The sequence below is a fragment of the Belonocnema kinseyi genome, chromosome 6 (genome assembly GCF_010883055.1).
Source record: "Belonocnema kinseyi isolate 2016_QV_RU_SX_M_011 chromosome 6, B_treatae_v1, whole genome shotgun sequence".
Classification (NCBI taxonomy): Eukaryota; Metazoa; Arthropoda; class Insecta; order Hymenoptera; family Cynipidae; genus Belonocnema; species Belonocnema kinseyi.
In genome coordinates this window covers 149,373,638-149,389,559 of record NC_046662.1, presented here as the reverse complement: position 1 = coordinate 149,389,559, position 15,922 = coordinate 149,373,638, and the positions used below count along the sequence as shown (strand labels likewise).

Here is a 15,922-nt window from a genome sequence, read left to right as displayed (position 1 = left end):
AGCATTCGATGAGATTCTATCGCCGATTTACCCAAATGGAAACAGAAAATTAATGCTCCCCGCAAATCGTTGTTTGAAGCCACGTATTTCGACATTTTCAAGCGCGAAAAAAATCACGATGTCATATGAAACTTGAAATGTTTAGTATTGGATATTGTTGTCAGATGACAATACGCCAATTAGCACAAATGGTAAGTTCCGACAGTGCCTACAAGTGTGCCTACTGGCCGCTAAATGGCAATACCGGTTTCATATGTATACACCTGGTATATCCTTTGCTGCCACATACTCTTCAAAAATTCTCATTATCAGGTTCCCCTTCTCGTCGTCTGCTAACAGAACTACATCGTCCGCATAAGCTAGAGAATATATTTTTACAGTAGCGGACTTAAAGGGTACCCTTGCCTTAGACCTCTTTCTATCCAGAATACCTCTCCTTTTCCCTTTCATGTCTTCACCCTATTCGTGGTTTCAGTAAAAATTTTCTTTATCCTCTCCACCAGCCTTCCTTCTATTCCCTTCTCTTTCGTTGCCTGTCATAACACTTTTCTGTTTACTGAATCAAAAGCTGCTTTAAAATACACGAATAACGCGATTTATTTCCCTTTCTTTCTCCCTAGATTTCTGTTAACCAAGTCGTTCAGTACGTGCATGTTGTCTATGGTTCCCATCACTTTTCTAAAACCCGTCTGATTGTGTGGAATACTTTCTCTTTCTTATATCTGACTCTCTAACTTTTTTCTAAAAATGTCTGCATATATTGTGTAGCCAACTGGCATGAGAGTGATCACTCTATACTCATCTACCTTCGTTCCCTCCCCTTTCTTGACAGGCCTTCCCTGACCCCTTCTCCACCATATTTCAACACTTCGTTCTCCAAAAGACATTTTCTCCTGTAGCCCTGTTCCTTTAATTCTATTTATTGCCGCATCCACTTCTTCTCTTGTTATTCTATTCTGTACCTCCATTTCTCCTTGAACTAATATTCTATTTTCCCCTATTATCCTGTTTTGTTCTCCCCCTAATAGACCCTTGAAAGTCTGTCCACTCACCCAATTCTATTTCTTCATTCACGCCCTTCTTCCCTCCTCTTTCCTTATTTATCACATACCAAACCCTCCCTTCTTTGATCGCTTTTTCTGCTTCTTCCTTATACTTTTCCTTTCCCCTTTGCTTTTTCTTTTCTAACATCCTCTCATGTTCACGTTTTCTCTTAATGTACACCCCCTTCTTCATTACCCCTGTTCACCATTTTCTTACACACTCTTTCATTCTCTCTTTACTCTCCTTACATTCCTCATCGCACCAGCCTCTCTTTTCCCCTTCTCTTTCTGTTTGTGTACCTATCTCATCCCTTGCCTTCTCAATCGACCCTTTCCACCTTTCCATTAATGAGTCTACTGCCTTATCTTCTATAAACCTAATCTTTTCCTTTTCCATTTTTTCTTTAAACTCTTTCTGTTTATCTACTTCCCAAGTTCCCATTTTTTTGTTCCTTTCTCCCCCTCTTTTCTTTCTCAAACTGCCTCGCTTCTGGCGTATCTCTCCTTTTCCTACAAATGTAATCTCTCTTCCTCATCTCCTTTCATATTACCGTTACACATAAACCATCCTGTTTCTCCTATTATGTCTAGTAACTTTCTTCCTTCTCCGTCTATCTCCCTATGTATGGAACTCCTTACATATGCTTCCTTTTCTCTATCCCAAGTCCTTCCCATTTGTTCGCCAGTCCATGCATTCAAATCACCTCCTATCAAAACTAACTCTTTTTTCTTTTCCTCCACCTCCCTCTTAATTACTCTTCAACGTTTCCCTTCCCCTCTTCTTCTATATACATAAACCATCGCTATTTTGACTTTTCCAACTCTAATCCTTCTTAACATTGTACCATCCTTTTCGCCCCTATCCCCCTCTTTTTTCTCTTTTACTGCCAATTATTTTCTCACAACTGAGATCATTCCGCCCACCCCTCTCCCTTTAAATTTTTCCTTTTTTTTCTTCTTATATCACCCGCACATAACCTTTCGGTAACATCTTTTTTTATCCCCTTTCAGTCCTTCTCATCTGCTCAAGTTTCACTCATCATAATCACATCCCACTTTTCTATCTCCCCCTAAAATCCTTTATTCTTGTTATTCAATCCTTATACATTCCAGAAAGCTATTTTTACGTTTCTCTCCTCCCTTCCCTCTTTTTTCTATTCACTTTATTTCCCCTTTACCGTTTGGAAACACCTCTGATGTATCTCTAGACTCCTTTTCACCTCCCTTCCCCTACCTTCCTCAAAACGTTTTCTTTTGTTCCTTAATTCTTCTAATTCTTCATCCCAGTACCATTCCTCCCCATTTATCCATAACCTGTCTTTCCCTAACCACACCATACGGCCCTTTTTCCTCTCTACCCAAGCCCCCTGCTCTATTTGCCATCTCCTTTTCCTCTCCCTCCATGTTAAATCTTCTTCAATTCTTTCCCTTCTTCCTCTAAATAATTCTTTTCCCTCCATAATTTTCTTTTTCTCTTCCTCACTCCCCACTTTTACTAGAAACATTCCTTCTTTTCCTTCCTTCATCCCTCCTATTCGCTTGACTCCTCCTACCCTTACCTGCACTTTAATATCTTTTATACATAATTAAATTATACATACATTATACATAAAATCTAAACAACGGTGATCTTTAATAATTAAAATATTCAATATTGTAAAACAACAAAGAAATACTTTGTGAACTTCTCTTTTCAATTACATTAATTACAAATAAATAAATGTAACGTTAAAGAGGAGACGACTCTACCCACGGTCGTATACACAGGTGCGGGGTCTGTCGTGAAGAAGAAAGTTCCCTTATTGAAGCTCCCAGTTAATTTCAAAAATTGCCACTAGGGGGTGTAATAGTAGAGTAGTAACGGTTTAATTTGAAGTTTGGATAAGAAAAACTTACTGATAAGCAAAGTTGCAGATAGAATATTCCAGATGATAGAATAGATAGAATAGACCGTACCTCTACCTCTACCACCGCTCTCCAGGAGAAATGGTAGAGGACGCTGATCCTGCCGGAACATGTGTTCTCGCAGAAAATTTCCCCGGGTTGGGCATGTCTGATTTAAACTTTACAATGTGACACTGTACCAAAATGACCCATTTCATGTAAAGTGGCAGGACCAGTAATGAAATATGTCCGAAATTTGAAATAAATTGAATTCTTATTATAATAATATTGTAGGGGCACATTGGAAAAGTATTTCCACGAAATCTGGGGAAAAAAGTAGCGGGAAAACAGATATTAAGGAAAAATGTTTTTAAACATTTTTGTACTATTTCATCCGTTCGATTACTCTGGGGAAAAATATTATAGTACTTAGCTTGCGAAACGTTTACAGAAAAATACTGTATTATGCTCAAAAACGATTAAATAAAAAAATAAAATTAATCGTTTTTTGCCCTTTCCAATAAGTCAAATTCATCTTAAAATTTCTTTTAAAACTGCCTCAGTTGTCTCCACAACATATATTTTGAATTAGTCCATTAAATCGAGTTCTGTGCTACCATACTTAAGGTATCACTACTGAATATTAAATGGAACCCAGCGTATGTTACAGGGCTGTCTTAACGCTGACTTTACTGTGGGCCTAATAGGCTCAGAACGTAGTGGTTTCGAGTAAAATGTACACACACAAAATATATTTTCAAATATACTTTCAAATCTCGCACCATACGAGATTAACAATCACAACTCAAACACATGGGACCCACATCAATCGCATGTTTTTATCTGCAACCGTATCAAGAACAGTAGAATCTGTAAAACCTTTAATTATCAGTGATAACGTCGCAAAATGTTATAAGTGGAGGTCCTCGTACACTCAAAACCATGGGAAAAACAAACAAAATCCCACCCCTCAACATAAATGAAGAAGTGAAAGAAGCCAATTAAGATTAAGTAACCAAAAAATCTAAGGTTAAATAAAAGCTGGCTTTCGAGGAATTTTACAGACGGAGAAAACAAAACAGAAGAATGATCGGTCAGTGATCATCATCATTATAAAAAAACATTCACTTCATATAATTTTGAAGCATCATTTCGGAAAAGGGCTTTGAGAAACTCACTTTTCAGTGGACTTTATAGGCTCAAAATATATGCTGGTTTTGAATAAAATATCTTAAATCAATGACAGGGTTACGCATGTCTATACGCCGGGAATTCAATGTTCACAGGACGACGAAAGTGGTCTACGACAATGGTTTTACTACTCGTCCTGAAAATATTGACCTCCCCGCGGTAAAGACGTGCATAACTCTACTTTTGATGTAACATACTATTAATTATAAATACATTTAATTTTAAATTCGGATCAACAAATATATTAAGGTCTTCGCACGCCTTTCAAGCTGAAGTTTTCTGAGGTCTGAGGTGTCGGTCCTTTGTTATCATTTCCCGGCCAGATATTTGACTTTAAGCAGATCATTTGGCAAAGGAGGAATCTTGATATCCATACCCTTTGATGCGAATTTGTACGCAGATATTGCGAAGATTATTTTATAATTCTTAGGATCCCCAGTTCGAACAGAACTTGGTTTTAAAATTGCACGCAAGTAAACACTACTATATACAAAAATAATATTTGATTTTGTATTATCATTGTTGCATTATTTTACATGCCATTGTTGAGTTTGCCTTGATAAATATTATCTACTGGCTTTGCTATACACTCATCAAACCTTAATGTGCCGGTCTCGGGTATGTGGGGTAAAGTGACGGGACGCTTTTTTTGTATCAATACTCAGGACCGCATTTATAGTCTCTGAACTCGGCACAGTATATGCCCAGAGTCGCGATATAAACAACTTCTGATATGGCATTAAATATCCAAGCGTATAAGCGTCTGCTAAACTGTGCATGCTTCGCGAATTGCAACGCTATTGATTCAGTCAATCCACTGCAGTGTAAGCAAACCATTTCTTTTAAAGTCGATTATCCGAGCTTATTGTATTCAGACTTTATGATGCACGCGTAGTAGCGCAGGGGCTACATTTCGGGAACACCTCTTGAGATATGTCTAATGGGAATGATGCATAAAATTACATATGAATATTTTGTTTAAATTAAGGAAATGAATGAATTACACTCTAAGCTTAATCAAATTGAATAAACCAACTAACTTCAACAAAATTAATAAACCCTAATACATTTTATGGAATGCATTACAAAAATGTAAGTTCACCAGATCCTTAAAATGTGTTTTTTGTTTTACGTAAGTGTATTTGGTGGCATTTAAACTGACGTAATCTAACAAAGGTATATACTATTATGCACCAATAAGAGAACTTTAGCCACCATGTTACTTTTTTCAATTCTGCCTAATCTGCTTTCGTGGACGTCGCGGTTTTTGACTTGACAACTGCTTGTGTAACCATACCTAAAAATGCTGAATTGAAAATAAAACCAAAAGTAAAAACTAAAAATAGAAATCTCTGAATTCCCCATAAAACTTAGATTTTAGCATGTGATTCTAACTTCAACTATTGTAAATAAGTCAGACTTTTTAAAGAACGAAACCAACATAAAACCATCGACCCTAGACTTGGTTGACGGCTTTCCTTCGAAATTAATAATTATACATGAAAGCCATTCCGAGCTTTTTGAAAAGTGTTAATATGTTACCAAAGAATCAAAATATCTTTTTTATATCATTACATGCAACATCCCCATTTAACCGAATATATTCATGCTAGAATTTGCCCCAACAGGGGGCAATGGTGACTGCTAGACCACTGTACCAATAAATTCGATACAATATTATTGACGGCCAATATCACACCTTAACATCTGTTGCCCTGTTTACCATATATGTTAAATGCAGTAAAAACACGCAGTTACGCGAATAAATAAATTTACACTTGAAGGTAGTTACTCAATTCTGCGTACATTTTAATTCTCATTTAATATAAAGAAGGGGTCAGGGGTTTCATTTTTGTGGCATCTTAATTAGAAGACCGCCACGGAATATATATATATATATATATATATATATAATGAAATACGTAATAAAATAATAAAAAATTAATCCTCACGATTTTTATATGATCGTTTACATGTTAGAACATACTTGTCGCTTCAGGCTAACGATTTCCGTATCAATAGCTTGCAGACTGCTGTTGGTTTGATTCGGTTGACCTGCTAGTGCTGCCAAGTCATCGTGATTTACTACCAGTCCACGTGGTGGTTTTCTTTTGTTCGTACGACCTGGCATAGAACTCAATGGCCTTGCAACTCCGGTGCGCCTAAATTATCAAGCAAGTTCCGCTATATTAGCTACACTTTTTTAAACAAAAAAGTTCTGTTAAAAAGATCTGCACTTTTGACGTTAACATTCAAATAAGTTATGATTGAAAACCCAAAGGATTTTATTTCCAATTTCAGCAGACAGTTGTTTTCTGTGTGATACAATAGAACAAAAAGTGAATTCCGAGAATATAGAATCCTCCGGTTCTCAAGCCAGGAAGTTTTCCACGGTCGACTTTTCTTACATGGATCATTTTCAAATAACTTATTATTTCACAATTGTGATATGTTTTATGTGCACTTAACTCGTATTGTTTTGAAGAAATAGTGTATTAGACTAGTATATCACTGATATCACTAGTGTATCAGGAAATCCCTGGTGTACTCCTGCTTAAAGCGTTCAAACAACAATTTTTTATTGATTAATAGTTTTCCTGCAATTTACGTAGCTTTTTTAACATTGCTTTTAGATTGCAAGTGATTATGTCAAGATACAAAAAATATATATTTAAAATTCATATTCCACCCTAAAATGTGTTTTCAAATTACAAAAATCATGCCTGATGTTCTACTTTATTTCATTTCATTTGATGTACCCATGAACATCTTTTCTATTATTCGCCGTTTCTATTGAGAAATAGAAACATAAATTTACGTATGCGTCATTGAAAATACAATAATTAAAAACTGATCGCTCAAGAAACAAAGAAATGCAGACTTATTTGAAAACGACCCATATATTAATTTAAAAATTCATTATTTATAAAAAATTTTTACTTTAGTCCACTGACCTCCAGTGCAGATAGCAGCTATGACACGCGTGTCCCTTGGGTGTAGCACGAACGCTATGACAAGCAACGCCGCAGTTGCTACAAGACCCCTATAACACACAATACCCTTTAAGTAACTCTTTTTTCCCTCTTTTTGTAAAAATCTTATTTCTTATACACACACAATAGGTACATGGATATATTACTGGAGAAATGTTATACATGAGAATATATTAGAATTACACCACTTTTAATCGCCCGCGTTTTTAAAGAATTTTTACTTTGCTGCATGTTTAAAAACCGAAAATTACATTTTCGAGCCCCATCTGCTTATTTGTAGAGTAAATTTCTAAGATACTAAATTGTTCGTAAGGTGTTCACCAGTATAGAAATATGTGACGTTCCGTAAGGAAAGGGCCACTTTGTCGCTCGTACCTCAGGGGATATTCACATTTTTGTGTACAAAGGTCAATAGTATGGATTATAGGTATTTCATAGGAAATCATTCTTCAATCCATGTTCTTTCTCGTGAAATTATACTTATGTCCCGTAAGTGAACAGAAGTGCATAAATATTATATTTGAAGAAATAATATAACACGTGCGCTTATGGCTTTTGCCAACTTTTAGATAAGTTGATCTTGAAAAGCAGGTTTTCGAAGTTCCAACTTCAAAAATGCCACGGAGACTCTTTTTTCAGCCTATAGCTTTTGTATTGGGCTTGCAATGTTGGGAATTTATACATGTATATATACACAAACACACACCCGTATATGTAAATCCATATCGACAAAGTGGGCCTTCTCTTTGCGGAACGTCGCATATAAAGTATTAGATGATATAATTAAAGGAACAGCATGTGTTGATTACTGGCCAACTGAAGCTGTATTATGTTGATGAGGAATCTCTTAGCTACAAAAATTAATGGCATTCCGACTATACCGCGATAGCTATTATAAGATAAAACAACAAAGGATATCGGAACCTGATTGCAGTCGTATATTGACCTCGTTTTGTATTGACACCTAACTCCGCTACGCGTACGGTGCTCTGTGGGCCAGCACAAAACGAGATTGCGGACCAGCCCAAAACTACATTGGCGAGTTTAGACCAATTCCTCAGACTGACGAATTTCATGACAGTGAACTTTGACTTCGTTAAAAAATTAGTAAAACCGAGTCAAAAAAATCAAGCGGCTACCTGGACATCTTATTTAAAGGTAGATATCATGAATAATGCCAATAATTGTAGTTCACAAAATTAATTATAGAGGAGAATGCAGTCTCAGCTCCGATTTGTGATAAAAAACGCTGCTAAACTTTGGTTGCTATACAATCGAACTAAATCTCGATTCACCTAAATGTCATTTTAACTAAAACTCTATAGTTTGTGCACAGCGGATGGTTTTGCTCGAAAGAGGTTCGTGTGCGTCGTTAGAAAGTAGGATGCGGCGACTGAGTTGTACCAAAAATATACGGTTGGCGGCCTGACATGCAGACTCCGAGTCATCGATAAAGAAGAGCTGACAATAATTTAGAAAATAATAAATGTAATAAAGTTGAATGAAACTATAACTTGTTTTTAATTTAATAAAGTGAAATTGGATAAATTGGATACATGTGAATGATTTTCTGTTTGGGGTTATAGGTTTTTGGTTTATTTTAAATTTAGGAATTGTATTGACTTTCATTAGGATCTGTGCACGAAAAATGTGAAGCTGTTGTTCAAAAATTTAATAGTGGTATATTAATTTGAGGCTATGCGCGTGACAATATTTTGTTAAAAACGTTATCACAGTTATTAGGTACGATGAGGCGTCATTCGCTAATGTCGAAGGTTTTAAATTAGGATTCTTCAAAACTTTAATTACACGAATATGCATATATCTTATAACAATATGTATTAGGTCATTAGACATATTATTATAAGATAGATGCATATTCGTGTAATTTAAGTTTTGAAGAATCCTAATTTAAAGCCTTCGACATTAGCGAAGGACGCCTCATCGTACCCAATAAGTGTGATAAAGTTTTTAACAAAATATTGTCACGCACATAGCCTCAAATTAAAATACCACTATTAAATTTTTGAACAGCAGCTTCAGGTTTTTCGTGCACAGTTCCTAATGAAAGTCAATACAATTCGTAAATTTAAAATAAACCAAAAACCTATAACCCCATACAGAAAATCATTCACGGTGAATCAAAATAAAAAATTACGAAAAAATACACTTTTTATTAACCGGTCACTTTTCACTTAATGTAACTATTTTTAAACTTATTTAATTACCTTTACATTTATCCAATTTCACTTTACTAAATTAAAAACAACTCATAGTTTTATTCAACTTTATAACATTTATTATTTTTTAAATTATTGTCAGCTCTTCTTTATCGATGACTCCGCAGTCTGCATGTCACGCCGCCAACCATATATTTTTGGTACAACTCAGTCGCTGCATTCTACTTTCTAACAATGCACACGACCCTCTTTCGAGCAAAACCATCCGCTGTGCACAAACTATAGAGTTTTAGTTAAAATGACATTTAGGTGAATCGAGATTTAGTTCGATTGTATAGCAACCCTAAACTTTGATTATTTAAAAAATTCATATAACATTAAACAAGAAATAAAGTTTTTAAACTTGAAGCAGTTCAGAATATTTGCAAAATAAAAAATAAAATTATCATTTCAGAATGGGAGAAATATTTTATATTACGTAATACGTGGTTTTACTAGGAGTCGATGTCATTGTTTTATAACGGTTGCTCCATATGTGTAATATGTTAATGTAGTGAAAATTTCAAATAGACTAAAACACACTAGAATAACGTCAGTGATAATAGTAGTTTATTAAATATAGATGGAAGTTGGGTGCAATTAATGCAACAATTGCCTAATCGTGGCTTCCAATAAAGCGACTGATATAACACTCATCGGTGTGGTTACTCGTTTTGCCTAATCGTGTAGGTATCAACGTGACTACTAAATCGTAGGCATTTTATATTAACATACATAAACTACAACTCTCCGCCTTTTTTAGAATTTGTTGAATCGTGGTGAACGACGAATTGGTTAACTCGCATTACGTCCTTTTACAATCTGGTCAATGTGATGATTTTGCAACGTGTCATTACAATCTTTGAATACATACGTAGATGGAGAAAACTTTTGTACAATTTTTCCATTTGAACGTTTTTCGCCCCTATACCGTGATTATCAAGTAAATCGCGTCACCAACACTCACATCACTCTATCGCGTACCTGCTCTCGCTACGATTTGCGATCGCAGCTTTTGTTTAACTGTAGTAAATACGCATGTCCTCAACAAGTCGAATCGCGTGCTCATGCTATGTTTCGGGCGTTTCTCCCCCTTTTACAATTTTTTAAATTTATTCTTAACTGGCGCAACAAAATTTTCAGCCGAGCCGTTTGTCCCTGGAGAACAAAGCCTAAAAGCTTTGGTATTCTTTTTAAAATTTATCACCTTAGGCCATCTGGAGTGTGCATCAATAATGACTAAGTACATGTCTCCGTAAAATGGTCCTACGAAATCACAATGTGTGAGACATGTAATTCTTTTAATACTCTCTCCTGCATTCGCTCTGGAATTACCGCTCGTAATCCCCTAAATAAGCATAATTTATTAACCGTAAATTCAAACCTTTTTCTGTAGTACATTTTCTCGTTATCCGTGAGTTTATTACGTCCGGCTATACGTTTATTATATACGAGGTGTTGCTATTAAATAACCGAACTTATCCTGCTTCCAATGTGTTGCACTCATGCGACGAAAAGTTGAGTCTGATTTTGCCACGTGACACTTCTCCCACTCTGAACTCACTGGACAAGCCAGCAAGTCGCTTAGTTTGACTGTAGCAGTCGTATAAATCAGTCTACGCACCAGTAGCGCACCGGAAAAATGTTGAGTGTTCAGAAGGAGCAACGGGTGAATCTCAAGTTTCTTGTCAAACTTGGAAAATCGTTTACCGAAGCTTATGAAATGTTGAAAGAAGTGTACGGGAATGCATGCTTATCCCGCACACAAGTTTCTGAGTGGTTCAAACGGTTCAAAGAGGGACGTGAAACGACCGAAGATGATTCTCGCCCCGGACGGCCCACAACGTCAAAAACTGATCAAAACATTTTACAAATCGGTGAAATCATTCGCAAAGATCGTCGTCTAAGCATTCGAGCAGTTGCCGAAATCACAGTGATAATAGTAGTGTATTAAATATAGATGGAAGTTGGGTGCAATGAATGCAACAATTGGAATGTATCCGCGCAAAAATGGTGCCGAAACTTTTCACTCACGATCAAAAGGAATCACGAATGAACACTTGCGCTGACATTTTCAACAACCTCGACATCGATCCAGACTTCTTGGAGATAGTGATCACTTCTCATGAATCGTGGCTTTTTACCTACGACCCCGAAACAAAACACCAATCCATGCATTCAAAGCAATGACGATTGTCTTTTTTGATATTCGAGGCATTGTTTACGTTCACTGGTTCCCTGAGTGTCAGACCATTAATCAGCATTATTACATCGAGGTTCTTACTGTCCTTCGAATTTTTCCCAAATTCAAGTCAGCGCTGAAGGGGACAATATTTGAAAGTGTGGAAGAAGTTAAATCAAAAGCGGAGGAGATTTTAAACCAGCTGACAGAAGTGGACTTCCAACGCTGCTTCAACCAATGAAAGATTCGTATAGAGCGGTGTAGAGATTGCCAAGGGGGGTACACTAAGGGTGAAAAAAATTCTACTGTAGTTGGTAACGAATAAAAAAAGTTATAACAGCAGTTCGGTTACTTAATAGCCACACCTCGTATTTAATGACATTCCATAATGTTTTATCAATTTTACTTTCGTGCGCTAAGATCGATATTGGAAGTCAATACTTAAAAATCATGGGAATGGAACTTTTCAGCCCCCAAAATATGGAATATGATATGATGTATGATATCGCAATATTAGGCTATGTAATACCTGCTATTCCGGGAATAGAAGTTTTTCACCCTAATATAATATGTATTAATTGTTTTATCGCAATGGTGCGTCATTGAAAATTTTCAAGATCTGCAACGACTCTCGTGATATTATCACAATTCTCGGTAAACAAAATTCCATTCTGATGACGTCATCGTCGATTCCTGGAATCCTTATCTATGTGAGCTAAATTAATTAAACGTTCTCCTTTGATATCTGCCGACAAGGGCATCATATTTAATATAATGTTAAATAATTCTCGGTAAAGAAAATACCATTCTGATGACGTCATCGTCGATTCCTGGAATCTTTGTCTATGTGAACTAAACTGAGTAAACGTTTAAAGACCACGCAAAAGTCTACAAAAATTTGGTGGAGGGGGCGGGGGTAAGCGTCTATAAGAGGAGGCCAGTTCTTCTCTTTCTTCAGTTTGTTGTCAGATGCCAGATTGTGAAGAAGAAAAGAAACAAGAGCTAAAAAGTCGTTTAAATGTATTCCGAAAGGACATTTAAGAACTAAAACAATTCATATAAGTGAGAACCGATTTACAAACTCTAACAAGGAAATTTAACAGTGTGAATCTTGAAGATAACAAGAAGTGGAAGAGGAGAAAAAAGAACGGACTTCCTAAAATTAAACAAAACCGCTCCCAGTGAAGATTTTCTCGCAACAAAGAAGCTGACAGATCTAGAAGTTAACAAGGAATACGAAATAACGGACATTAAGGAAGCTAAAACAAAATATGGAACGAGAACGCTTGTAATCATAGAAAACAAATCCTCCGTTTTTCTACCTCAAAGGATGCCCAAACTGTGTGACAAGGATAAAAATCTGTTTATGCAAATGAAGAAAGCCTGTAAAGGTCAGCATCTTAAAATGGTGTATTTGGGTGGACGCTTCAACTCCACTGAATTTGTTGAGAAAAATATATACGTGTGTATAGTTTTACAATTATCGCTCAGTCTGTGAAAACCTTCAGTGGGATGTTAATCATGCCTTATACACCACGAAATCAAATGTTCCATGCGACCACATAAAACCTGAATTCATCATTCACAAAACAAACTATAGCCGGTGCTGGATTTAAAAAAGATCTTGAAGAGTGGAAATTACTTAAAAGTTACTTCTACCCCATGAAACTCTTCTTCGATGGCCAAGAGAAGCAATAATGCATCGACTTTGGAAATTTCCATATAAACATGACTATATCTTTTGGAAATTATATAGTGGCTTTGGAACCAATTCATGAAACACAAAAATATTATCCATTTGTACTGCAAGAAATGTTTTCTGTTCTCCAGGATGTCAGTCCTTGTATTGAACGGTATCTTCTGGAACAGAGTGATACGCCGTTTCAACGTACAAAGAAGGTCATCATTGAAAAAATCGCCGAAAGATTCTGGCGTAACGTGAAATCACCATCTGTGAAAAGTGTTTAAATTCTTATATACGAAAAAACTGTACAAGTTTAAAGAGTAAGGCAATAAAAAAATTTATATTTACTAATCTTATGTGGTTTGAAAGTCTGTTTTTTGAAATGTTTACTTTCTATAATCAGAATGTATGTGAAGAAGTGATTGAGAAATAACCAGAAATCAGATGTATAAATGGTACCTTTATAAATTAAAAATGTCATGTATTCTGTTGGTAAGAAAAATCGGAATAAATGTATTTTAAACCAAATTTGCCTTTTTCATTTACTAGATTAAGGGTAGGTAGATGTGTGCGTAAAAAAGATATATATGTTTGAAAATAATCAACTTTATAGAGAAAAAAAAACTTAAAATACAAAAGATACTTAAAAGCTAGACTAATCTATCCAACTATTGTGAGAGTCGTCGAAACCTACCCATTTTACAAACAGCTTATTTTTAAGATTTTTCAATACTTTTTCCATTTTATAACTTTACCCAGTTCTTTTACATAAAAAATGCCTGCAATAGCTTTACCTTGATAATCTTTAAGCATATGCGTCACTGGTTCGGTATTCTTAACATGACTTTTTGTAAATATTTCAGTTGTCCAATTCGGTGTGTAGCCTTTCTCAAAAACGTGCTTAAATTTACTTACACGTACTTTGTCACAAACTTTATATTTGGCTTTCTCAGCTGTTTGTTTCACATTATAATTTTTGTACAAGTTCAACAACAATTTTTCCTCATTTTGTTTAATAACATTTTTTGGTTTCATTCTAATAGTCTGGTGTTTAGTATCGTTGTAAGATAAAATTAAGTCTTTCAAAATATCTATCCACATATAATTACCCTGTAAGATGAATTGAATCCACATTTTATTCTTCAAAGTACCATTAAATCGCTCGCAAATTGATGCTTTCAAATTAATAAATTCCGAGTACAAATTATCTTATATCGCCTCATAAGATTTTCAAAATGTGAGTTGTAAAATTCTTTGCCTCTATCAAAATGTACATTTTTTGGTACGCGTCCTTTGTCAAGTATAGATTCCATAGCTGCAGCTACATCTTCACCCTTCTTGGATTTAGCTTGAACAGGCCACGCAAATTTTGAAAATATATAAATTACAGTTAAGATGTACTAATATCCTTTGTTTTCTTTTGTGTAAGGTTGCATTTCAACAAGATCCGCTTGCCAAGTATCATCGATGCTACGGATATCAAAGTGTCGACGTTGGTAGTTTCTTCTAGCAGGCCTATATAGCTCCTTCACAAGTTGCAGCTTTTCGTTATTCATTTTTGAGTGTGTTCAGCTTGGCATCCAACTAAGAAATGAGCTATGAATTGCGATACGCCAGTTCTTGAGTTGAATCCACATCAACTTTCAAAATATGTAATCTTTTATATGAGGAAGTTTCTAGAGTTTCAATCATCATGTGATTATTAACAACTTCAGTTGGCAAGGAAGCTATGACATCATGCAGAGTCTGAATTCCTTGCTATAACACATGTTGTATCATATTTGAATTTACTGCATCATCTAAATCTTTTGCATCAGCTACATTGCACACCTTTTTCTTCCGATATCATAATGCCCATCGGTGGTGAATTTGAATCCAACTCCTGGTGGACCTCGACTTGCCATCTTAGCTCGCTTAATATGACGTCCGAACACATCGATTCTCATTTTCCAAATGACCAAAATATTGTCAAATTGATTATTGAATATTAATTATCATTAATAAATTGATAAACTGATTAAAAAATGGATTAATAAATAATTCAAACCTCTCGTAATTCTTCAATAATTGACATAATTTAATTTGTGTGACTTGGATTTCCCGCTGCAATATTTTTATAATTTTCAAGCTCTTCATTATTTATAACAGTACTATTTGGTATCTTTTTTAAACAAAAGTTCAAGCAAACCCACAGTCTTTGGATAGCTTACAGTGCCTATATTAATAAGATTTTTATTGAAACTTATCGAAGAATCTCCAATCATTAGTCTGTCTTTCGATCGTTTTCGTACATCATAAACATTATCTATATCTCTCCTTCTCTCCCCCAACTTTTGAAGATAATCAATCGATGGGCTTAAAGGTATCATTTAATGTATGATAAACTGTTTCTTTACCCGACTTTAGTAATCTATGCTTTAGTCGAATCGCTTCACTAGCTTTAGCGATTTCATGCAAAATATGTTTTTGCTTATGAAAACCCTCCTCACGTGTAGACATTTTAATATCGTGGTGTTCAAAGTGTAACTGTCTCTATGTAGTCATTACATACATATTTATTGCTTTTCCAGATCAACAAAACAGTTAAAACCTTTTCTATATCTACCTTGATTCAGATTTCTATCCTTATCAATTGTGGGTCCGGATGCAATAAGGGCACATAAAATTTTTTCGTGCGAAAACGAAGTCCCCTGGAGGCTTTAGAAAAAATTTTCGAATTTTAATTT

General features: G+C 35.4%; 1 protein-coding gene across 1 annotated transcript in view; it reads right to left on the bottom strand.

The window, feature by feature from the left end:
• The window catches only part of LOC117174306 (REST corepressor 3), a 139,104-nt gene that overhangs the window by 17,992 nt on the left and 105,190 nt on the right, over window positions 1-15,922 (bottom strand). Inside the window, exons 6-7 of the mRNA XM_033363289.1 lie at window positions 7,073-7,161; window positions 6,106-6,280 (exon numbers count right to left, since the gene is read on the bottom strand). Coding sequence (XP_033219180.1) covers window positions 6,106-6,280; window positions 7,073-7,161 — 264 coding nt within the window. The remainder of the gene's footprint in view (window positions 1-6,105; window positions 6,281-7,072; window positions 7,162-15,922) is intronic.